The sequence below is a fragment of the Lissotriton helveticus genome, chromosome 9, assembly GCF_964261635.1.
Source record: "Lissotriton helveticus chromosome 9, aLisHel1.1, whole genome shotgun sequence".
Taxonomy (NCBI): Eukaryota; Metazoa; Chordata; class Amphibia; order Caudata; family Salamandridae; genus Lissotriton; species Lissotriton helveticus.
The window spans coordinates 60,389,422-60,413,326 of NC_136070.1; the positions used below are offsets into that span (position 1 = coordinate 60,389,422).

Here is a 23,905-nt window from a genome sequence, read left to right on the forward strand (position 1 = left end):
TGACAGGCTCAGCACCTTGAACAGAGATAGCCCTCTGATACTGACAGACTATTGGGCAGAGACAACTGCTCTGATACTGACAGGCTCAGCACCTAGTACAGAGGCAGCTGCTCTGATACTGACAGGTTCAGCACCTTGGACAGAGGCTGCGGCTCTGGATACTGACAGGCTCAGCACCTTAGACAGAGACAGCTGCCGTGATACTGACAGGCTCAGCACCTTGGACAGAGGCAGCTTCTCACATACTGTCCGAACACCACATTGGACACAGGCTATTTCTTTGATGCTCATAAACTCATCACCTTGTACAGAGGCAGCTGCTGTGATACTGACATGTTCAGCACCTTGCACAGAGGCAACTGATATGATACTGCCAGTCTCAGCACCTTTGACAGAGGCAGCTTCTCTGATACTGACGGACTCAGTGGCTTGGACAGAGGCAGCTGTTCTTATACTGAAGTTTGTATCTCTTTAGACGGGGACAACCACTATAATATAACAGTTTCAGTTCCTTGAACAGAGTCAGCTGCTCTGATATTCAGCTTGCGATACTAACTGTCTTAGCACCTTGGACAGAGTTAGCTGCTGTAATATGACAAGTTCAGCACCTTAGACAGAGGCAGCTAATGCTATAATGACAGGCTCAATACATTTGATAGAAGTGGTTGCTGTGATGCTGAAGGGTTTATCTCCTTAAATGGAGGCACCTGCTGTAAATGAAAGGCTCAGCACCTTGGACAGAGTCCGCTGCTGAGATACTGAAAAGTTCTGCATCTTGGACTGAGGTGTGTGTTGTCATGCTGACAGGCTCAACACCTTGGATAAATGTATCTGCTGAAAGAGGCATTTGCTCTGATACTGACAGGCTCAGCACCTTGGACGGAGTGAGTTGCTGTGATACTGACAGGCTCAGCACCTATTTTGTAATATGGCAGGTTCAATACCTTAGACAGAGGCAGCTGTTGTAATATGACAGGGTCAGACCTTTGGACAGAGTGCGCTGCTATGATACTGACAGGCTCGGCACCTTGGATAGAAGTGTCTGCTGAAAGAGGCATCTGCTCTGATACTGGCAGGCTCAGCACCTTGGAAAGAGGCATCTACTTTGAAAACGAAGGATTTGGTATGAAGAACCGTAAAGGCCTGTATGATACTGACACACTCCAAAATTGGACAGAGGTGACTGGCCTGGAACTGAAAGGCTCAGCACCTTAGACCGAGGTGGCTGCTACGCTATGAAACTGAAGGTTTAGTCTCCTTGACGAGAGACAGGTGAAGTAAGAATCAGTGCCATGGACAGAGCCAGCTGCCGTAATGCTAAAAAACACCTGAACCTTGGGCAGAGGAAGCTGCTGTGATACTGACAGGCTTGGCAGGTGCTGTGATACTGACAGGCTCAGCACCTTGGGCAGATGCAGCTGCTGTGATACTGACAGACTCATTACCTTCGACAGAGGAAGCTGCTCTGTTACTGACAGGCTCAGCAACTCGGGCAGAGGCAGCTGCTGTGATACTGACAGTCTCATTACCTCGGACAGAGGAAGCTGCTCTGATACTGACAGGCTCAGCACCTCAGGCAGAGGCAGCTGCTGTGATACTGACATGTTCAGCACATTGGACAGGGGCAGCTTCTCTCATACTGTCGGAACACCACCAAGGACAGAGGCAGCTGCTGTGATACTGACAGGCTCAGCACCTTTGACAGGCAGCTGCTCTGTTACTGACAGGCTCAGCATCTTGGACAGAGACAGCTGCTCTGTTACTGACAGGCTCAGCATCTTAAGCAGAGGCAGGTGCTGTGATTCTGTTACTGACAGTATCAGCATCTTAAGCAGAGGCAGGTGCTGTGATTCTGACACTGACAGTATCAGCATCTTAGGTAGAGGCAGGTGCTGTGATACTGACAGGCTCAGCATCTTGGACAGAGGCAGCTGCTGTGATACTGACAGGCTCAGCATCTTGGGCAAAGGCAGCTGCTGTGATACTGACAGGCTCAGCATCTTGGACAGAGGCAGCTGCTGTGATACTGACAGGCTCAGCTTCTTGGGCAGAGGCAGCTGCTGTGATACTGACAGGCTCAGCATCTTGGGCAGAGGCAGCTGCTTTGATACTGACAGGCTCAGCATCTTGGGCAGAGGCCGCTGCTTTGATACTGACAGGCTCAGCATCTTGGGCAGAGGCAGCTGCTTTGATACTGACAGGCTCAGCATCTTGGGCAGAGGCAGCTGCTGTGAGTTTGACAGGCTCCTCACCTTGAGAAGAGGCAGCTGTGGTAGCATGAATTCCCATGCCATGAAGAGAGCCGGCTGCTCTAAAACGGAGAGGCCCTGCGCCTTGGCAAACAAGGGCTGCTGCTATGTATAACACATACAGAAGTGGCTGCTGTAATATGGACAGAACCAGCTGTTGCAATATGTAATACAGACAGAGACGTCTGCCGTGATGCCAGAAGATTCAGCACTTCGAACGGCGGTGCTATTGTAGTGCTGGACCAGTTTATTTACTTTACTGCTGAAGATATGTTATCTTGAGGTCTCAGTCTAGTAAAATATTCAAATATTTTAGTCGTCGTAAAAGATGAAAAGGAAGACTTAAGCGACTCTCTTGAGAAAGGCCTGGGTGTCATTACTCTAGAATGCCAGAATATGCCGTTGTAAATATCATGCTACCAAAATATCATCGCCTGAACATAGACTCCCAGAATATCATACATGTAAGTACATTCATCTAAAGGTACAGTGTGGAGCTACAAGTTTTAATCTGTATTTACCTTTGTAAACTTACTTTCGCAATATTTTGATATTTTTGGAGTCCATATTCTGGATGCGAAATGTTGACACTATGATATTTATGTGCTCCATGTTCTCACAAGTAAAACAATGGAGCTGTTTCAGAGCACCAAGGGAACATATCAGAGTATGACCTGCATATCCTATATGTAGGAGAACAGAGTCGCGGTGAGTCCCATCCAATGCACTCTCTGAAGGAGATGGGCCTTCTCTTTTAGAACTTACCTGTGAGATTTCTAGGACATCAGCGGCAGCCATGTTTGTTATCAGCATATGGGAACAGAGAGCAGTTTGCTGATTTACATAATGCCAAAAACTCTTGATGAGCTTTCTGTCAAATGACGGAACTCTGGGGGTGGGGTCGTTGGGGGGGGGGTGCCTTTCACGCCGCCATAAGAATCTAGAAACGTATGTAAGCCTTAAATAATGGGTATTTTAGATTACAAGAGCAACCCATACGTCCCTGTGAGCTGGGTAAGTACAGGAGTACAAGACAGTGTTCACAAGGAACTCATTTAAACTGAACAATATACAGTCCGCAACTAAAGCTGTTGCTCTGATTTAATCATAGGATTATTTTGATTCATTAATGACCTTACACAGTGAGCATTAGTATTCCTTAAAAGGCCCACAAAAAACTTTTCATTAGAGTCTACCTAACTTCAGCCGAAGCAGGTAATTTTATTTTGCAATCGTGGTCTGTATCACAGACGTATTATTTAAACATGAATATGGAAATATTTTACACAATAAGAAACTTATATTTTTCACATTTAAAGTGATATTCTGACCCCAAGCGTAGTGACCATAACCTATTTGAGTGAGTATTGTGTGACAGTTTGGGAAAAATGAGACGGTTATTGGTGAGTTTTTTTTTTTTTTAAAAAGGAAAAGAAAAGGACGCAATATATGATAATTTAATCCAAGCTGTCCCTTTTGTATGTTGTTGACGGCGTTTCGACCCTCTCTAGATACAGGGTCTCATCAGGACTGTTCATCTGGGGACTAAGCAGTGCAAAGGGTATAACTGTGATGGTAATTAAACATGAGATTGAGAAGGAATTCGGCTTATTAAGGTTTGTAGTCGTATCTTACCAGTATAGCACATACACGTGTCCATGTAGGATCCAGTATGTTGATTGATCAGGGATGCACAGGAGATAATTTTTCCCACCCTGTCACACAATACTCACTGAAATAGGTAATGGTCACTACACTTGGGGTCACAATATCACTTTAAATGTGAAAAATATAAATTTCTTATTGTGTAAAATATTTCCATATTCATGTTTAAATAATACGTCTGTGATACAGACCAAAATTGCAAAATAAAATTACCTGCTTCGGAATACTAATGCTTTGATTAATACTGTGACTCAATGTAAGGTCATTAATGAATCAAAATAATCCTGACTATGATTAAATCAGAACAACAACTTTAGTTGCGGACTGTATATTGTTCAGTTTAAATGAGTTCCTTGTGAACACGGTCTTGTACTCCTCGAAAAATGGGTGACAGCGAAACACGAGTCAACTGTAGATAAAAATTTGATGAGAGTTTAGCCAAAAATAACGTAACCGAGGAAGATATAAAATAATCCAATTGAGATAAAATCAATATTTTTATGAAAGAAGAAGAAATATAAAAAAAAGGAATGGAAATGACAATTGGTTAGCGTGGTAAAATGGACTTTAAATGATCAATGAAACTATAAAGTGATTTGTTATATACTGTCCTCATCTATATTGAGCTGTAGAAATAATAACACCAGAGGGTACTGGTGTCGGCAGATTGGAGTCAAGTCGGGTTGGATTCTGTTACCCAACAAATATTGTTTGTACTTGACTCTTCTATATATACACCCGCCTGTGAAGAAGCCCCCCGTACTCTTGCATTAAAATGATATGTTGTGGTGATTTGTTTTTATTATATTTTTTACAACAAGCATACGTTTAGGTCATGGCTTCTTTTGTTTATCTTCCTGGCATGTGCTTGTAATAAAAACATAACAACCCTTGCACCAGTTTGCCAAGGGCAGACATATTGGCTTGAGTATATATTTTTTTCTATAAGCAGGTTGCATCGTTTGAAGAGCAAGCATAGAATGCTTGGTTTCATTTTACCATTGCCCTGCTAGCTAGGCTCAGTGCACCACATTTTCAGCTAGTAATTTAAAAATCAGCAGTTCTTTCTAATGCAAACCTCCTCCTGCATGTGTCTGCTGTCTGAAGTACCCCGATGAAGTTCGCCAATCTCGGGCCAAGCCGTGCAATATTGGTACCAACAACAGAGCCCCTGATTTCACCACTATGCGTCCTGTCCCTTTGCATCAGTCACTATTTTTTCCCAGCGTGACAGAAACTGGATTCCGTTTTTTCACAAAACATTTCCACTTTGCTTTTCTCCGAATTACTTTAACGTTTTGCCTGCTAGGTCAGCAGGGTTTCCACAGTGTGAGCTCTGGAAGTGAGCTGTGTTTGGGACAGGCCCTCACAACTCTTGACTTTGGGTTCTGGGGTGCCTTGCACCCGACACTGAGGGCTGTAACATCTCCGATCAAATGTGGCCCCAAACCTTCTTCGGCCCCAGAGCAATTCCAAGTCACTGTAGCTTTCCGCATTGGCTTTCACTAAGACATAAAACTGAGTGAGTGTGATCCTGTTTTTCTTTTGAACATTAATGAATTCTACAGCAGACCTATGTATGGCATTCCTCAGTATCCAAAGAATGAGCTTCCATCCCTACCTCCTTGACTGCACCCAGGCACTGTCAGTCAGGCCGTTCCTCACAGCACATCGAGAGTGTCCCAAACACTGTTGTTCGACCACTGGTTCTGTGGTCTTTGCAGGGGTGTTCAGTAGTAAGCGATGAATCATGCTGAGCCCGGTCGAAGAGTGCGTGTGGCTCTTTAATTCTGATTTTAAGATTACCCCTCACATTTGAGCACCTTCACATCTTGTTACCCCACCCTCGGTATACTTCTTATTAGGGTGATCAGCTTGTGGTCACATGTAGAGGTTGTTCAGTATAACGTTGTGTCCTCCAGCTTACACTAGTTTCATATAATTAGACGTGGTAGGAGTCAGTTAAAAAATCCTACTATTTTTCATGATCCTAACGTGTCTTCCCGAACAATCCTCTGTTCCCTGTAACTAGACCCTTTAATGATACCTCAAGAGGTGGACACACAATCTAAGCAGCACAACAGAACTCCTTTTGTAGGCAGCTTCTTATGTCAGTCCTTATTTCTGGGCTCTTTTGAGTTGGGTTCCTGAATATCCGCAGTTGACCATCCACAAAATACAGACTCCATTTACTTTGATGGCTTTTATATATTCTAATTTTAGATCCAGGACAATCCTTGGTGTAATCCCCACCTGGCACTTTAGTACCCACAATTTTCCACCACAGAATGTTCGCCTGACAGTGTCACTTACCGTCAATGGCTCCATCGGTGAATTTGTTTACACTAATTGGCTGTCGTCAGACTCCATGCACTCCTACTGGGTCCTTTTCACCTGAGACACCGCTCTGGGTAGGTTCTGATGCCAGCTAGGCAGATGCCTTTGGTTCCAACTCCGTGGGATCTGCTGAACTCCGTTTCGAATCTTATTTTTAAGGCAGTGCAGATACGGTGGCTGAGTTTGTCTTCGATGAGGAACAGTGGAGAACAGAAGGTCACAACTCGTGAGCAGTATCCTGTTTTTAGGCATTGTTTGGCTGGAAATCGGATGTTGGGGAGTTATCTGAGCTATGCCCAGGATACTATGAAGGCGATAGTTCAAAGATCAATGCCCTCTTACATGAATGTAGCTCATAGCTTGTTACCGGTATCTAAAGTGCAGAGCGGGTGGTTGCTTCAAACCAACCTATGCTTCAGCCTCACCTGTGTGCACCTTTGCAGGAGACATCAAGGGATCAACCGAGACAATGGATCTGTGAGTGTCATCCGAAGAAAGGATGTCTCATTTGTTGAACCACCTGCTGAGCACTCGCTGCCCTGTAATGACGCCCTGGTGGAGCCTACCATGGCAGCAGGAGGGGGAGCCCCACTTTGCTTCCACTGTCCAGAGCCAGGCAGACGGAAAATAAACACCAGCGGACCCTCGGTCCAAGCTTCGGACTGCTCATCTGCCTCCAGAGAGCCCGGCAATTCACACATCTTTACAGAAGTGCTTCCCTAATGACTCTCTGTCCATACAGCTAAGAGGTCATGAAAACTTATGAATACTATAGGGACGAATGTCTTCATCACTGGCCGTTTGCCAAGACTGGAGTCTGTCCACCATGTGCAAGCCCCACGTTTGCAGCGAAGCTGAGATAGGTGGGCGCGTCACGTCCTAAATATCATTCACAAAACTATTTCCCACGGCAATGTGGATTTTCTATTTTTAACGTTAATGGGATATTTTGCACACAATGTTATTATCAGGCAATATTTGGACTGCGCTATTCTTGTGCTGCACCATCACAAGTGTTCGCCACTGATCTTGAGGCGGTGGATTCAGCCACTTGGCCAATGGGTAGAGATGTGACCATCCATAGAGGTGCAGAGAGGTCTTCGGGGTTCTATGGGGAGGACATGCTTTTAGACAGTGGGGAACTCTTTAGGAAGAAGCTTCACAGCGCATGAGAATGATTGAAACAGAGAAGGGCTGTTGTATGAGGCTTGGGTCTGGCACCCCCAGCAGCTTGGATCAGCCAGCAATGTAGGACATTCAGAGGGGATATTTGGCCCAGTTGCTCATAAGTATGCACTTAGCCGGCCTGGGCTGGACCATGGGAAAACAACAGCAAAAATAATCCGGCCAGTCCTGAACAGGAAACCACAACAGTGACCCAACACAAAGCTGTAGTGCCATACGTGAAGCCACTATGGTGACACCTCCCCTGAAGCAGAGAGATTTTCACTAGGCAGGTGGAGATCTCTAAATATGCCACTGGAGCAGCAGGGTACATCCCTCGGTTACCCTGGCGGAACGGAGTGCAGACCACTAGGGTCTGAATAGACCCTTGGTTACTTACTTTTGGCAACACTTTTTTTATCATGACTACTATATCTTCTAAAAGCTTCCTCATCGCCGTTGCACCCCTCCTCTTCTGAGGATGTAGACCTTCTTTGGTAATGTTTTTTCTGTGTTTTTTATTTGTTGCCCCCGTGCTTTTGTCCCGGGCTCAGTGGAGTGAAAAATTGGGTGGGCACCCAGCTCCACCTGCATGGTTGGTGCCTTTGTGGAGTAGCTGCATCTCTTCTGATGGTGACGCTTATGAATCTGCAGCTTTCACCCCCTGGCACCAGTGGGTGAATTGATTCAGAATCTACTTGATCAAATCTGATGTCTAGGGATCCTTCTAAAACGAGAACTGTCCTGAAAGATACTGCCCGTCAGAGAAGCCGCTGCCAGGCTCAGTTAACGTATCATTCATTTATTCTTTTGTTCAAACCCCCCGGAGGCTGGCATGATGAGCACTTGAATAACACTTGACAGGTAGGTGCCGTTTATTCTTTGTTTTTGTGTAAAAGCTTCATGACACCACATTTCACGTACAGTGATTTAATGACAAGTACGTGGAAAAATGTTTCCGCGAGGATGAAACTTCATTAACATAATCATTGTCTGCTTGATTGATTCACTTCATGAGTGACTGGGTTTGGAGACAGATGGAAAAGTGAACAAAGATGCGGGGTGGAAATAGACGGTGTAGCTCCACATCACAATCCTCGTCATTTTACTTTGCGTGGGTGAGTGAAATGAACTCCCAAGGCCGGCAGACTTGTTATGGTCTATGCCAAGCTGCCAAAGATGGAATGGGCTTGGTGCCTGGATAGTGCTTTGGGGCAATGCTGGTTGGTCGACCTTATTTGAATTGTAGGAGAATGTGCGACAAGGGGATTAGAAGCTGAGTTTTGCGCTCTGATGTGCTATCACCACGGCCCTCGCTTACTTAAGTTTACTTAAGTGCTTACTTGCGCAGCTCAACACAGTTTAGCGTCGACCATCCAGGTCTATAGAATAGTAAGTACGGGCCCGATTCACAGAATGAATTTAAGACTCCATCCTAAACTTACTACTATTTTGGTATTCACAGAATGCACTTACTACTTTTGGCATTCACAGAATGAACGTACTACTTTTGGTATTCACAGAAGTTAGGATTTTATCTTAAGACAAACTTAAGACAAACTTAAGACAGATTTAAGACAGATTTAAGACAGATTTAAGACAGACTTAAGACAGACTTAAGACAGACTTAAGACAAACTTAAGACTGACTTAAGACAGACTTAAGCAGACTTAAGACAAACTTAAGACTGACTTAAGACAGACTTAAGCAGACTTAAGATAGTCTTAAGACAACATCCCAAATTAAGTCTGTCTTAAGTTTGTCTTAAGACAAACTTAAGACAAAATCCTAACTTCTGTGAATACCAAAAGTAGCACGTTCATTCTGTGAATACCAAAAGTAGTAAGTGCATTCTGTGAATGCCAAAAGTAGTAAGTGCATTCTGTGAATACCAAAATAGTTGTAAGTTCAGGATTAAGTCTTAAGTTCATTCTGTGAACTGGGCCCTACGTGTTTTGTGTTGCATCATTGTGAGAGTGCAAGCATACAACTTTAGTAAACGAGGGCTCCGAATTTCAACATTGTGCCGAGAACCCTTCCCTCGGTTGTGCAATCACGGGTGTGTTAAAGCAAGTGCAGCCTTTGTACCTGCATCTCACCTATCAGGTGCAAGAGCACACTTTGTCCGCACAGGATTGCACTTCATTTAAGAGATGTGTATGTCTTTGTTTCATCTTAAACATGTTGTGTTTGAAAGAACTGATACGGTGACAGTGTAACTTTTACCTTATTTTCTACCCTCAGCAAACTGGAAGATGACCCTTTGTACACAGCCTACTCCGCCATGATGGCGAAGGTGAGCAAAGTAGGGAAGTACTGGCGAACCATGGTGAGAGAGGACGGGATAGGGGAATATAGAGAGTGAGTGATGGGTCGTGTGCTGAACGGAGGGATTGATGGGAGAAGTCTCAGAAAAATCCGCAACCTGACGCGCAAGGCTATCATAAGGGCAATCTAGCCTACAATTTGCACCGAGCCAAAAAGGAAGCAAATTGATTTTGCTCAATTTGTGTTTCTCATAGACTTAGGATTAGAGAAACTTGATTTGACTACACTGGCGCTGTGCTTGAGGCAGCACCCGTTTGTCCATTCCCCATTCTATAAACACCTAAAGAGGTACAAAGTAAATTTTCTTTATTTTTTGTAATACTGCTGTGTACAACAGTAGGAGTTAAAATTTGCAAAGGGTTCCCCTTATCGTGTGTTATCCACGGAGTATTATTCTGTAGAATTGTTCCTTAGGGAGAGAAAGGATCCTAGAACACGTTGTGAACCAATTTGTGTTCAAGTTTGTCTTATTAAACCGGCCAGTGTACAAACAATGCTGAGAGCAAACAAAGGGTCTGTGTGTTGGAATGTAAGGGAGGCATGAAAGAACGTACCTGTGGACTTCTGAGGGGCTCGCATTCCAAAACCCATGGCACCGACAGCCTACTCCCAGTAATGCAAGATGATCTCTAATCAATGAGCCTTTTTGTCCTTCCTTTTACCCAGCCTAAGAGTATCTTTCTTACAGACAGACTTCTAACCACAGCATCCTCATATTTTGAATACTTCCCAGGCATTAGGCTAGATCTGGAAACTTTTCAGCAGTACCTCGGGGCCATCAGGTGCCGACGTGCTGCTCCGCACTGAAGTCAGTAGGCCCATTCTGGAAGTGATGTGCAAATCTATATAGAGGCTACCCCTCGACTTTTATACTTGGAGCCAATGAGGTCATAACCATTATAGACCCTTTCAGAGATGCAAAAGTGGCCACAAAGGTCCTGGGGCCTCATTTATGAGGCCCTGCGTCAGTTTTGCGCTGCTGGGGCCTCATTTATTAGGCCCTGCGTCAGTTTTGCGCTGCTGATGCGTCACTTTTTGTGACGCATCGGCGGTGTAAAACATGCGCCTTGTTGTGCCATATTTAAAAAGTGACGCATCTAGGTAGATGCGTCACTTATTAAACCCTTGCGCCACATTATACCTGCGTCAGGTATAATGTATGCAGAGAGGGCGTTCCCCCGCAAAAAGCCTCGTAATAGGGACGCAGTGAAATCTATGAGATTTCACTGCGTCACTTTTAGGACGCTGTTGCGTCAGAATCTTGCGCCTGCCTCACAGCAGGCGTAAGACTGATGCAAGCCCTTTCACATGGGGCTTTCCCCATGTGAAAGGACGCATTGCTGGAGTTGCGTCACTTTTGTGACACACGCCAGCAATGCGTTAATTTTGCGCTTACAGATACGTCAGAAATACTGACGTATCTTTAAGTCCTTGCGACATGATGCGTCATACATTAAATATGAGGCATCATTGGTGTCGCAACGAGTGCGCAGTGAAAAGTGTCGCATCGCTGTTTTCACGCAGCGATGCGTCACTTTTCATAAATGAGGCCCCTGGATTCCATAGCAAGCTTGGCATTGAAAGAAATCCCCTCTCCCTACCATTTACGTCCTGGACAGAGGAAGGTTTGCATAGTTGGTTCTAAAGTGCTAATCACCAACTTCTGGCAAGTGAGTATTAGATTAATATCGATGTAATGCACACCCACACACGAGTTCAAACAAATACCTTGTACGGGATTATTCCTTTCCTAACAGGGAAATGCCCTTTAAAATCTAGCCTGGAGGAGCTGTAATTATCTATATGGCGTTTCTCAAATAAAGGAAGGGATGATACGCTTTTTCACCCTTGCGGGTACAATTGGCAATTTCCAGCTGCATCTTTCCAAAGGCCAGTTCCACTTACCTCCATTTTGGGATTCTCTATGAATTAGAGACAATGTTACTTTCTTGTCTCAATGCACGGGCAGTTTATGATATCAAACATCTGCAAAGTAACAGGCCTCAAAAGGCAATATGCTGTCGCTTCATCGACGACAAACAGCGTTCTGGGTATGCATTTGCATTCAATAAGACTACAAATGGCCCATGACAAAAGATTTCACCATGTATCACTTGCATTCATTTACAAACTACCCGCCAGTTTTACAAAACTCTCGTGCACAGCAGCGCAGCACCCAAAGTTGCTATGTTAACTGCATTGCGTAAGAGGGAGAGAGGACAGCACCACATCTACATAAACTCTGTCTACTATTGTTAATAGACAGGGTTTTGTATCAAAAACCATGAGAGTTGCATGGGAATGCAGTGGTGTGACCAAACTTGAGGAAGCCCCCCTGCAAAGTACATGGAGCCCCCCAAACGCTCCAGACCCAGTCAGGAGCTCTCAGGCCAGGGCCCGCCATCTTGCACAGTGCCTGAGGGGTGCCCCTGGGTCTCCAGGTCCTCCCTGCATCGTGGAGGATGCTGAGGCTTTTGTTACACTACTGTGTGAATGCCCATGTACCCCCATGGAATGTTCGCCTTGACACAGAGTAATGTAAAGCAGCATTTTGTGCAGGTTTGCAGTACTTTTTCTTACAAACCTAGGCAAATACCAATTTACGTTGGTTTGTAAATCCCCAAATTGATTTTGCATAGAGTCTGCGTTGAAAAAGTAACGCAAAACCTTTGTCAGTCTGGGCCTAAAGGTCTGGATGGTTCATCAACCGAATTAAGGGGCATATTAACAAGACGTGCGTTAAAAAACGCACATCGCACATTTCACTATCGCCGACTATCGCCGTATTTTTTCGCCGTGTTAGCGCGTTATTATCAACGTGCAACACGTAGGCGATAGTAAATCCTGCGGTAGCCGGCGATAGTGAACATTAGCGCGTGAAAACAAGCGTTGTTTTCACGCGCTAATGTGTGCCTTGATAATATGGGGGGGTGGATTCAGCTTTATGATCCACACCCCTATGTTAACAATGCCTAACGCCTGGTCAGAGCAGGCGTTGGAGACCTGCGATAAACTAGTTTATCGCAGGTCTTTTCCTCCCAACGCCTGCCTTGGTGATAGGGTGTTCCCACCTCCAACCATATTTTACATGTGGTTGGACGTGGGAACGCCCACTTTGCATGTCATTAGCGATGTTTCTCGCTGACATGCAAAGTGGGCTTGAGGCAGGCGTTGCAATGCCCTTGTTAATAGGGCGCTGGAAGTATCGCCGCTTTCTCTGCGAATTGTGCCGAGAAAGCGGCGCTACTTCAGCTTGTTAATATGCCAGACAGGAACCAGAGAGTGGGAGGACATGATTTTCTTGATTCATCATTGACATGGTCCCTCTATTGGGCAGAGGACATTCCTTCAGCAAGCCTTTTCTGTGTATTAAGTCTGCTGTGGTGGGCAGCAATTGTTCACAATCAATGAAGGATGTATGAGTAGAAAAGGAGAAGGCACTTCATATATGCATCATCGAACTGCTGACTCTCAGCATATCAATCAATCAATCCGGGGAATTGTAAGCGAGCTACTCACCCGTGAGGGTCTCAAGCCGCTGGAGGGGTTAAGCATCTTGAAGAGCCTGGTCTTGAGTGTCTTCTTGAAGATGTTCAGCATAGAGTGTGCTTTCTTTTTTTTACGAATAAATTACAAGGTGGCTCTGATAGTAATGGCCAACACCATGTAAATGTAGCGCAGAAAGAAAAAGGAAGCAGAAGGTCCCCTGGTCATTTCCGGGAAGTGCAATCAATGTAGATATGGGCTCTCAGCTGTATGATTACCAGAGTAGAACCAGCACTTTTTTTTTGCAGGTTTATATAGCGCAAACTCAACCCAAAGGTATTGGAGCGCTTTACAGGAGCACCAGTTACATTACACAGGACACAGTCATTTTTTGTAAGCACAGGAAGATTAAGCCATCCGCCCAGAAGCCGACACTGACTCAAAACCTGGTTCCATGCCCCAAAGTCCCCAGCTCTGGCAGTTGCACCACATCCTCTCTCCTGATTATTCTCTTTGCAGGAGTGAAGAGCAATCTAAGTAATTCATTGGCTGAAAACTCAGACGACCACCACATTTGCAAGTCAGATCCAGAAAAACTTCAGACAATCTTTGATTATCAGTTGTGCCTCTTTTTAAAACCTGCGAGAAGCTTTTTTGATTCTCTGCTTTTGGCACACTTACATTGATTCCACTCATGTCTGGGATTCTGAACAGACTCAGACACATGAGCTGCGCATTGTGGGACAGGCGTGTTTAGTAACTGTACATAGTACACCTTTCTGTGTCCTTCAGAAGAGATTCTGCCACGCAGTTCGTGTTTAGCAAATCTTATCTCCCAGCGATCTCCATTATAGACTATTCACTTAGTAGCAATCGGCATCAAGAGAAAACATCCAGACGAAACCCGCTTTATATGATGCCAACAGCAAAGGCTGAAAGCATTGTTAAGACGGTTTTTACTCATCAGAAGACTGCACCACATTGAGAGATTAATGGTACTCTAGCAAAACCAGTGGGTAAACAATCTTCATCCCTACACTAGCAAACCTATCAGGCAAACACTCTTAGCCCCTGGACTCCTGCTACATCAAGTTCCTTTAATAGGAAAGTAGCTTCCGTGGTGGCATAACATCAGCATGACGTGGGAGTATGATTTAGGCTTTCTCAAACGGGAGGCTTTTTTATACAGACATAGAAGTTCATATTCAGAAAGTAACCACAATTAATTCCCAAATGCTTTCAGATTACCACCTCAATCAAACGAATTCATAAACTATACACTTTCCAACCATTTTGTGTGCTGTGGACAGGCTGTTAGGCATGTTTAATGCCAGTAGAACTCTGTGGTACTACTTATACAAAAGAAAGGAAGTCAGACTTCCCAAAGCAAGCCAAGCCAGTCCAAAGCAGGGCATAGCTGCCTGGTTAGTGAACAGTATTCTGCCGCCTCATTTTCAGTGATTCGCTACTAAGTAGAGCCACAGCCCACTCTGGAAAAGCAGCAGCTTCTACAATTGGAATACACCTCTAAAGGAAAATTGTAGTGTGGCCTCATGTTTACAGGGCAGTATTGTGACGCGATACATGCCAAGGTGCACAAGTCAGTGTGGCAGTGCTACCAATCTCTTCATAGGACCTCAGCCCACTCTCTCCACATATACTACAACTGCACACCTCTCCAGCCAAACACACAGGTAATCTCCCACTGGCCAGTGAGAGTGCTGTGATTCCCCACTAAATGCAGCTGTGCGCCAAATACATTCTAGATAACATTACACATAATAACTCCCCAGGTAGTTTCCACAGTACTGCTTTTACTCTTTTCAGGGCCGGGTATGAATATATAAAATATAATGCTGGAAGAGAAACACATACCAGTAAGTATAGCTCTCCGACAATGTTATTTTATTTAGATTCTCAGGTAACCTTCCACTTACCACGGAGATGTGAATTACACTGACCTCCTCTTTGGAAACCAAAAAGAAATACGCACATTCTAAAGGCTGTGGCAGGACTGACCGACCCCGATTGGATTGTAGGAAAAAAGCCTGAAGATGATACATGACCTGCATAAAAAACGAGATCGTTTTAACTCTGCAGCCTGTGGTTACTATCAGCCTGCACAGAAATCCCAGATACTGGGGAAGTATTCAGAAATGCCAAATATAGCAATCCAAGGTAATTAAACTTGCAAGTTAGTAATCTGGTGCTTGGGTGGCTTTGTGTATCCTCTCCTTATACTCAGTTAGAAAACAGTGTTCTGCCTTTTTAAGGGATAAAGTGAAACCACTGGAATAATCGGGGGTTTAGAACGCAACCCTACGCAAAATTGACACTGTCCTTTCTAGACTAATTTCAGGACTACTGAACCCTATGCACAGATGTAGTATTTGGTATAAGCCTTTTAAAACAGTTCCACTAGTGGCCTTGATTAAAGATGGACAAACCTGTGAAATTCAGGCATTCTCTAACAAATCATTTACAATATTCATGAGGGGCAAAGAAGTTATAGTACTCTTCTAAAATGCAGCCCAAATATTTCACTGAAGTTCCACATTATCTAAACAGCATTCTTATCCATCTTCTTCCAAAACCTTGTTATTATAGCAGGATAACTGCTCTGCATAATTCTCAATATTATAGGTTCTCCTGCATTGAATATATCATAGATTCACATGCTTGAATCATTCCCTGTTGTTGAAGTGAGCGTCCCTCTGTACCATCGACATTACAGTACAAGGGCCTGACAGCTTAAAAATACCATAGACAGTGCCCACTTTGTTAGCAAATCCACCTCATTGTAAAGGAACCCATCAGATAGACCAAGAGGGACAGAGTAGGATGATTGCATTCTTGCTATCACAAGCCCACCAATACCTCCACCTATAGATTTGCCATCAGATGTTATCAGCAATGTATATACTCCAATGGATAGGACAGCAAAGAGACCTGACTTGCCCACTGATGTCAGTGAGACTGACTGATTCCTGTACAACATCAAGGAACCAGCTAGGAAATAAGTCAAGGTGATTCTATTGGTGGATCACATTTGGCAGGAAGGAGTAAAATTGATGGAAGCAACAGCTGCTGCGGCAATGATGGTACCCAGAATAGATTAGGAATCGTATATTTCCTGGTAATTCACCGATTTGTCCCCTGGGTCACCCCCCTGCAGACTCAGTCATCCTGAAGGTGGTACAGTGGCTTTCCAAGACCCCATAGCACCGTGTACAGCACAACTTGCTTGAGAGGCCTGCTGAAATGGCATGGTAGCCAAAAGATTCTCTACTATGGCAGCTCTGTCTATCAAAGCTGCTAGTGCTATAGCAATGATAGGCAGATATGACAGACAGATGTGATCAAATATAGCCTCGTAACTGGACCTACTACCACAGGACAAAACATTAGAATTGATGATTGTTCTCCACGAGGCAGAGATTGCATCTGCTGCACTTACAAATGCAGAAATATACATATAAAATACTGGCTTTAGACAACCAGCTGGCTGGACGCATTGTTTGCATAAACAAGGATGGTTAAGAGCTGCTTCGTACAGGCCCGAAGTCCCAAATAAAACCATGGGCATGCCATTTACAAACAATGTCTTTCTGATAGATACATCTGCCGTGTGGATTCCTCACCTTGTGAATACCCCCCTGCGTCAGCAACATTCGGAAATTCTTTTTTCGTAGCCTCGCGCCGACGTGGACACCTGACGTCATAGAGACACGACCTCGCTCGCGACTCCGCTGACGTCACCGACGCCTATAATAGGCCCACGCCGGCGTGATGACATCAGTTCCCTTTTTTCCGCGTCGTCGACGCTAACGGTTATCGGGAATCTCTGTAGCCAACGGATACTTTGTTGTCTGTATTATTAACATTTTCTGCGTCTCTGTATCCTGTCTCTTCGACAATGTCTTCGAAAAAGACCGGCTTCAAGCCCTGCAGAGAATGCGGCAAAATGATGTCCATTACCGACCCACACAGCGACTGCATCTGGTGCTTGAGCTCGGACCATGATGTGGAGGACTGCTCTTCGTGTAAAAAGATGTACCCGAAGGCCCTGAGGGACAGAGAGGCGAAGCTCCTGATGGCTAAGATGAAAGCTGGAAAGGGAAAATCGTCGAAGTCTCGTTCTCGAAGGGCGAGGTCGAAGTCGAGATCGAGGTCCAGGTCTGGATCTCGAGGAAGATCGTCTTCGAAGTCGGCTTCGGATCATGTTTCAAAAAAGAGGAAACATAAGAAGAGGAGACATGAGTCCCGACGTCGTTCTGGTAAGGAGTCGGGATCGAGGTCGAGGTCACCGAAGGTACGTTCGAAGGTGGTGACCGTTGATGTTTCGGATCCAGAACCTGAAGGTGAGGCCTCCCCTTCTGAGTCACGGGCGCCGTCTCCGGCTCCGTCTCCGACTCCGAATCCTGCTCCGAGTCCATCTCTGGCGCCGTCCCCGGTCCGAGATGAGGAGGAGCCTCTTGAGGATGAGGGTCCCGAGCCCTTAGGTGAGCCGAATCCGAACGCTCCTCGAGACAGGCCTGAAGGTTTTCAGCCACCATTTCCTGCCCCAGGCCAGGACCCTTCTGCGTTTCTCAACGCGATGTATGGAGTTTTTTCGAGGTCGTGGTACCCCTCTGGTGCACCTTCGGGTCCCATGGGTCCTTTGGCTTTTAACTTAGGAGTCCCTCACTCCTACCCTCCGGCTCCGTTTATGCCTTACATGCCGGCTCCGACGCCGCCGTGGCATTTTCCGGCTCCACCGAAGCCGTCGACGCCGGTTCCGGCTTCGCCTGCTCCGGGTCGGCCTAGAACACATCCCTCTGAACCTGCGGATTCGATCCCGACGTCGATTCCGAATCCGTCGGAGCCGATGGTGGATCTGAGGGCAAAACGGGTCAAGATGAGATCCAGAAGAGAGGCTCAACGCCTTCTGGAGGAAAGGAGGTTTTTAGATTCACAATCTGACCTTGAAGAGGGTGAATTGGATGAAGATACTTTTGAGGATTTGGCAGAAGCAGGAAGCCTGGATTTCTCTCCAGAGTGGGAGTTACCATCAGGTTCTAGCACTCCTTCTAAAGACGTTCAACCCTATCATTTGGTTATGAGGAAGGCTGCCAGTCTCCTTAAGTTGACTTTGCCTACAGCAGAATTCAAATCTAATATTCTGACTGAAGTACTCCATTCTCCGAGTTCAGTGGTGGAACCTCTTCTTCCTTTCAATGATGCTCTGACAGAGCCCATTCTAGAGGTGTGGAAAAAACCTTTGTCGGCTCCAGCTGTCTCTAAAAGTGTAGCCAGAAGATACAGGGTTGCCCCTGATGATCCTGCCTTTTTAACCTCTCACCCTTCACCGGAGAGTTTGGTCATTCAGGCTGCATGCTCCAAGAAGAACGTTAGTGCTTTCCCTCAGGTTCCTTTTGAGAAGGAGGCAAAGAAGCAGGATCAGGTAGCAAAGAAGTCCTTCTCCTCTGCCAGTATGGCATTGAAGTCATCAAATGCCACTTGCTTGATGGGGAGATATTTACACGCTCTGATGGACTCTTTACATGTTCTTGTTCCAAAAATTCCTGATGACAGCAGGAAGGATTTTGAGGAAGTCATCTCTGACGCTCAGGCAGCGGCTCGCCAGGTCATTCAGAGCGGTTTGGATACTGTAGACTCTGTGGCGCGCATTATGGGCACTGCTGTCGCTACTAGGAGGTCTGCCTGGTTGAAATCTTCTGACTTTTCGGCTGATGTTCAGGCGACATTATTAGATCTTCCTTTCGATGGTTCAGGCCTTTTTGGGAAGAAGGCTGATGCGGCCCTTGAGAGGTTTAAAGATTGCAAGGCGACTGCTAAATCCTTGGGTCTTCAAGTGAGAGGTTCTTCAACTGGCAGAAGATTCAGAGGTTTTGGCCGCCCTGCCTTTCGGAATTTCCGGCAAGGCCAGCAGCAGCAGCAGCAACAACAGCAGCAGCAAAACTCCTTGTACAGGTCTTACAGGGGAAAGCAAAGAGTGCGTCCTCGTGGACGTCAGATCTCTTCCTCCTCCACTTCCTCCAACCCTCCTGCCCCTGAGAAGCAGCCCTAGATCCGACATTCAGGATCATGTGGGTCCGGTTGGGGGCCGGCTTACCCATTTTCTACAGGATTGGGAATCGGTTACGTCAGATCTTTGGGTTCTCAATCTTGTAGAAAATGGGTATGCCCTTCCCTTTCGGGAATTCCCTCCCAATTTCCCTCCTTGCCAAGGGTATTGCTCCGAGGAGCATCTGTCTCTTCTGCAAGAGGAAGTTTTGACTCTGATAAGAAAAGGTGCGATAGAGGTGGTCCCAGAGCAGGAAAGGGGTCAGGGATGCTACTCCCGGTATTTCCTGATTCCGAAGAAGGATGGCAGGCTTCGTCCAATCCTGGATCTCAGGATCTTGAATCTCTATCTGAAACAGGAGAAATTCAAGATGCTCACCCTTGCTCAGGTTCTTCAAGCGCTGCAAGAAGAAGACTGGATGGTGTCACTCGACTTGCAGGATGCTTACTTTCACATCCCAATCCTGAAGTCGCACAGGAGGTATCTCCGTTTTACGGTGGGATCGCAGCACTACCAGTTTGCGGTCCTTCCGTTTGGACTTACTACTGCGCCTCGAGTCTTCACCAAGGTGATGGCAGTGGTGGCTGCGCATCTCAGAAGGTCAGGGATTCCTGTATTCCCTTATTTGGACGACTGGCTGATCAAAGCAGAGTCGTCAGAGAGAGTGCTCCATCATCTGCGAGAGACAACCCAGTTGTTGTACAGGTTGGGTTTTTCAATAAATGTACCCAAGTCTCACCTGGTGCCCTCCCAGCGCAACCTGTTCATAGGTGCGGTACTGGACACAACCGTATGTCGTGCATTCCCTCCCCCTCAAAGGATTCGCGACATACGGGAGATGATTCCTTTGTTTTACAATGGAGCGGTCGTTCCAGTCCTGAAGGTCCTTCGCCTGCTCGGTCTGATGGCTTCATGCATTCTGTTGGTCAACCATGCACGCTGGCACATGAGGGCGCTCCAGTGGTGCCTCCGCAAGCAGTGGTATCAGCACAGCGGAGATCTCAGGGAGTCAGTGAGGATCTCCAGAGAAGCTGCAGCGGATCTGTCTTGGTGGGGCGTGGAAGGCAATCTGTCCCAAGGAAAGCCTTTCCAACTTCCCCCATCGGTGGCCACGGTGATAACGGATGCATCCACTCTCGGGTGGGGTGCTCATCTGGGGGATCTGGAGGTCAAGGGCCTTTGGTCTCCAGAGGAAAGGTTGCTTCACATCAACCTTCTAGAATTGCGGGCGATACGTTTGGCGCTCAAGGCCTTCCTCCCTTCCCTTCGCGGTCAGTCGGTTCAAGTCCTGACGGACAACACGACTGCGATGTGGTACATCAACAAGCAGGGAGGAGTAGGGTCGCAGTGTCTCTGCAGAGAGGCTCTGCGTCTCTGGTCCTGGGTTCAGGACCATCAGATTTGTCTGATGGCAAATCATCTGGCCGGGGTTCTGAACGTTCGTGCAGACAGTCTCAGTCGGCAGTTCTCTGCCGACCAGGAGTGGAGGCTTCACCCGGAGGTGGTTCACGACATCTTTCAGATGTGGGGGACTCCTCGGGTGGACCTGTTTGCCACTCGCGAGAATGCGCACTGCCTGTCGTTCTGCAGTCTCCAGTATCCGATGCAAGGAGCCTTGGGGGACGCGTTTCAGTTGAGTTGGAGAGGTCAACTCCTTTACGCGTTTCCCCCCATACCCTTGATTCCTCGGGTTCTGAGGAAGATTCGCCAAGACCGGGCCCAAGTCATATTGGTCGCTCCGGATTGGCCAAGAAGGGTGTGGTATACAGATCTACTCCACCTCTCCTCTCACCCGCCGCTCCGTCTCCCTCTCAGGGCAGACCTCCTCTCTCTGATGGAGGGGCAGGTTCTACACCCCCACCTCCAGACATTGCACCTTCATGCCTGGAGATTGAGCGGGGCAACCTGAATTCCTTTTCCCTCCCGCCTGACGTTGTGGATGTCATCTTGTCAGCCAGGCGAGACTCCACTAAGTCCATCTATTCTTATAGATGGTCGAAATTTGTCACGTGGTGTGGGGAAAGGTCTGTTGATCCTTTGAGGGCCCATTTGTCTAATGTTCTCCAATTTGCTCTTTCTTTGGCACGGCAGGGTCTGGCGGTTGCCACGGTAAAGGGTTACCTGTCGGCGCTGTCGGCTTTTCTCTGCTTGCCTGACCAGCCTTCTCTTTTTAAGTCTCCTGTGGTCTTAAGGTTTTTGAAGGGTCTTACTAATATGTTCCCTCCTTCACCTTTCATTGTGCCTCAGTGGGATTTGAATCTTGTATTGACCTTTTTGATGGGTGCTCCCTTTGAGCCTCTCCACAAATGTCCCTTGAGGCTTCTTACCCTTAAGACAGTCTTCCTGGTTGCAATAACCTCGGCAAGGAGGGTTAGTGAGCTTCAAGCTCTTAGTTCCAAGCCCCCATTCCTGACCATTCATGTTGATAGAATGGTTCTTAGGACCAGGGCTGCTTTTCTGCCTAAGGTGGTAACTCCCTTCCATCTAGGACAGTCCATTACCCTTCCTACCTTCTATCCTCCCCCTCACCCTTCCAAGGAGGAGGAGAGACTGCACCGTCTGGACCCTAAGAGGGCGGTGTCCTTTTACTTGGACAGATCCAAGGACTTTCGCTTGGAAGACCAGCTCTTCGTTGGATTTGCTGGCTGCAAGAAAGGAAGAGCGGTCCATAAAAGAACTTTATCGAGATGGATCGTCCTCTGCATAAAGATCTGCTACTCTTTGGCCGGTAAGGAACCACCAGAGGGTATAAGGGCTCATTCAACTAGAGCTAAGTCTTCAACCTCAGCATTGGCTAGAGGTGTGCCTGTGGAGGATATTTGTAGGGCGGCAACTTGGTCTTCCCTCCACACTTTCGCGAAGCATTACTGCTTGGATTCCGAAGTGAGGAGGGACGGCCACTTTGCGCGCTCTGTCCTTCAGGATTTCCTGGTTTAGAAGAGTGGACACCCTCCTCCGGGAGTGGGGACTGCTGTGGGACTCTATTCACAAGGTGAGGAATCCACACGGCAGATGTATCTATCAGAAGAACAAGTTACTTACCTTCGGTAACGCTTTTTCTGGTAGATACTATATCTGCCTGTGGATTCCTCACTGACCCACCCGCCTCCCCGTTGTCCACTCTTCTATGCCAGAGTTACTGTAATGTAATATATATATATATTTTGTTGTCAAGGAAATGTTTCAGTTGCTTTCCTGCTTTTGCTTAACACTGTGTGTGTTGCCTTGAGTACTGTGTACTGTGTATACTTGCATATTTCTACTGTCATTGGTCCGTCCGTGTGCCTCGATGGCACGGAAAAAAGGGCGGAACTGATGTCATCACGCCGGCGTGGGCCTATTATAGGCGTCGGTGATGTCAGCGGAGTCGCGAGCGAGGTCGTGTCTCTATGACGTCAGGAGTCCACGTCGGCGCCAGGCTACGAAAAAAGAATTTCCGAATGTTGCTGACGCAGGGGGGTATTCACAAGGTGAGGAATCCACAGGCAGATATAGTATCTACCAGAAAAAGCGTTACCGAAGGTAAGTAACTTGTTCATTAGGGAAACCTGTGGGCAATGCTCTGCAGTGTATTAATTACAACAAGGGGTGGTGATGGACAGAGTCTCTGAATTAAGCAGAGTACTCTCACCCAGTCAGGAGATCAGGGCTAGATCCAACACCGTTTTTTAGCTCATTGCACCATCCCAGCCCTGATCTCTTGACTGGGCGAGAGTATTCTGCTTAATTCAGAGACTCTGTCCCTCACCACCCCTTGCTGCAGTGTATTAAGGCAGAGATGGCCACAGCTAGATCCCGAGACGCTCTTCATCAAAGAAAGCCTCAGTGCTTTCAAGGATGAGGAAGAATGCAGCTGTATAGAAGTCTATACCAAATATATAGCTATCCATTTCTATCAAGCATTCATTTAACCTCATATGTATTGCCAAGAAGATGTACCCTGTTAGCAAAAGCAATATTCATACAGATAGGCACAACTGCAGTCCTATGCGAGGCAACCAAAAAGCACAAGGACCAGGACGCCAGACATCAGTGGCAATTTCCAGGCACCGGCTACCATAACAAAGACCCAAAAAATATTATGGCCTGTGGTGGGCAGAATCTCTACCTTGCCCCAGTATTGGAACGTTCATAGATTCCCATGCTTTTGTATCATTCCCCGTCGTCGGAATGGGAGTCTCGGTAACAAAATAACATAGCAGTAGGTACAAAAGAGAATGAAAAAGGCCAAGGCCTCATTCCCTTTTGTAGCATATCCGCCTCTTTTTGTAATGAGGCCTAGGCCTTTTTCTTTCTCTTTCGTACCTACTGCTATGTTATTTTGTTACCGAGACTCCCATTCCGACGACGGGGAATGATACAAAAGCATGGGAATCTATGAAAGTTACCAATACTGGGGAACCACAGTTACAGGTAAGTAACTTGTTTTCTTCTACAACAATTAGAAAACAATCACTACAGACAAATGGATATTAGATGCGATTCAGTATGAGCATACCTGACGTTCATACATCTGTCAATAATTCTGTTGGACAGAATAAAAGTAAAACACAAGCTCCTACGCTAGTTGAAGGCATGTATTCACAATGTGCTACAGAAAGGAGGAAAG

At 46.3% G+C, this 23,905-nt stretch overlaps 1 protein-coding gene across 1 annotated transcript in view; it reads left to right on the plus strand.

Annotated features, from left to right (window-relative positions):
- Nucleotides 1-23,905, plus strand: part of RYR3 (ryanodine receptor 3) — a 1,933,484-nt gene that overhangs the window by 1,507,632 nt on the left and 401,947 nt on the right. The window contains exon 76 of the mRNA XM_078661960.1: nucleotides 9,660-9,711. Coding sequence (XP_078518086.1) covers nucleotides 9,660-9,711 — 52 coding nt within the window. The remainder of the gene's footprint in view (nucleotides 1-9,659; nucleotides 9,712-23,905) is intronic.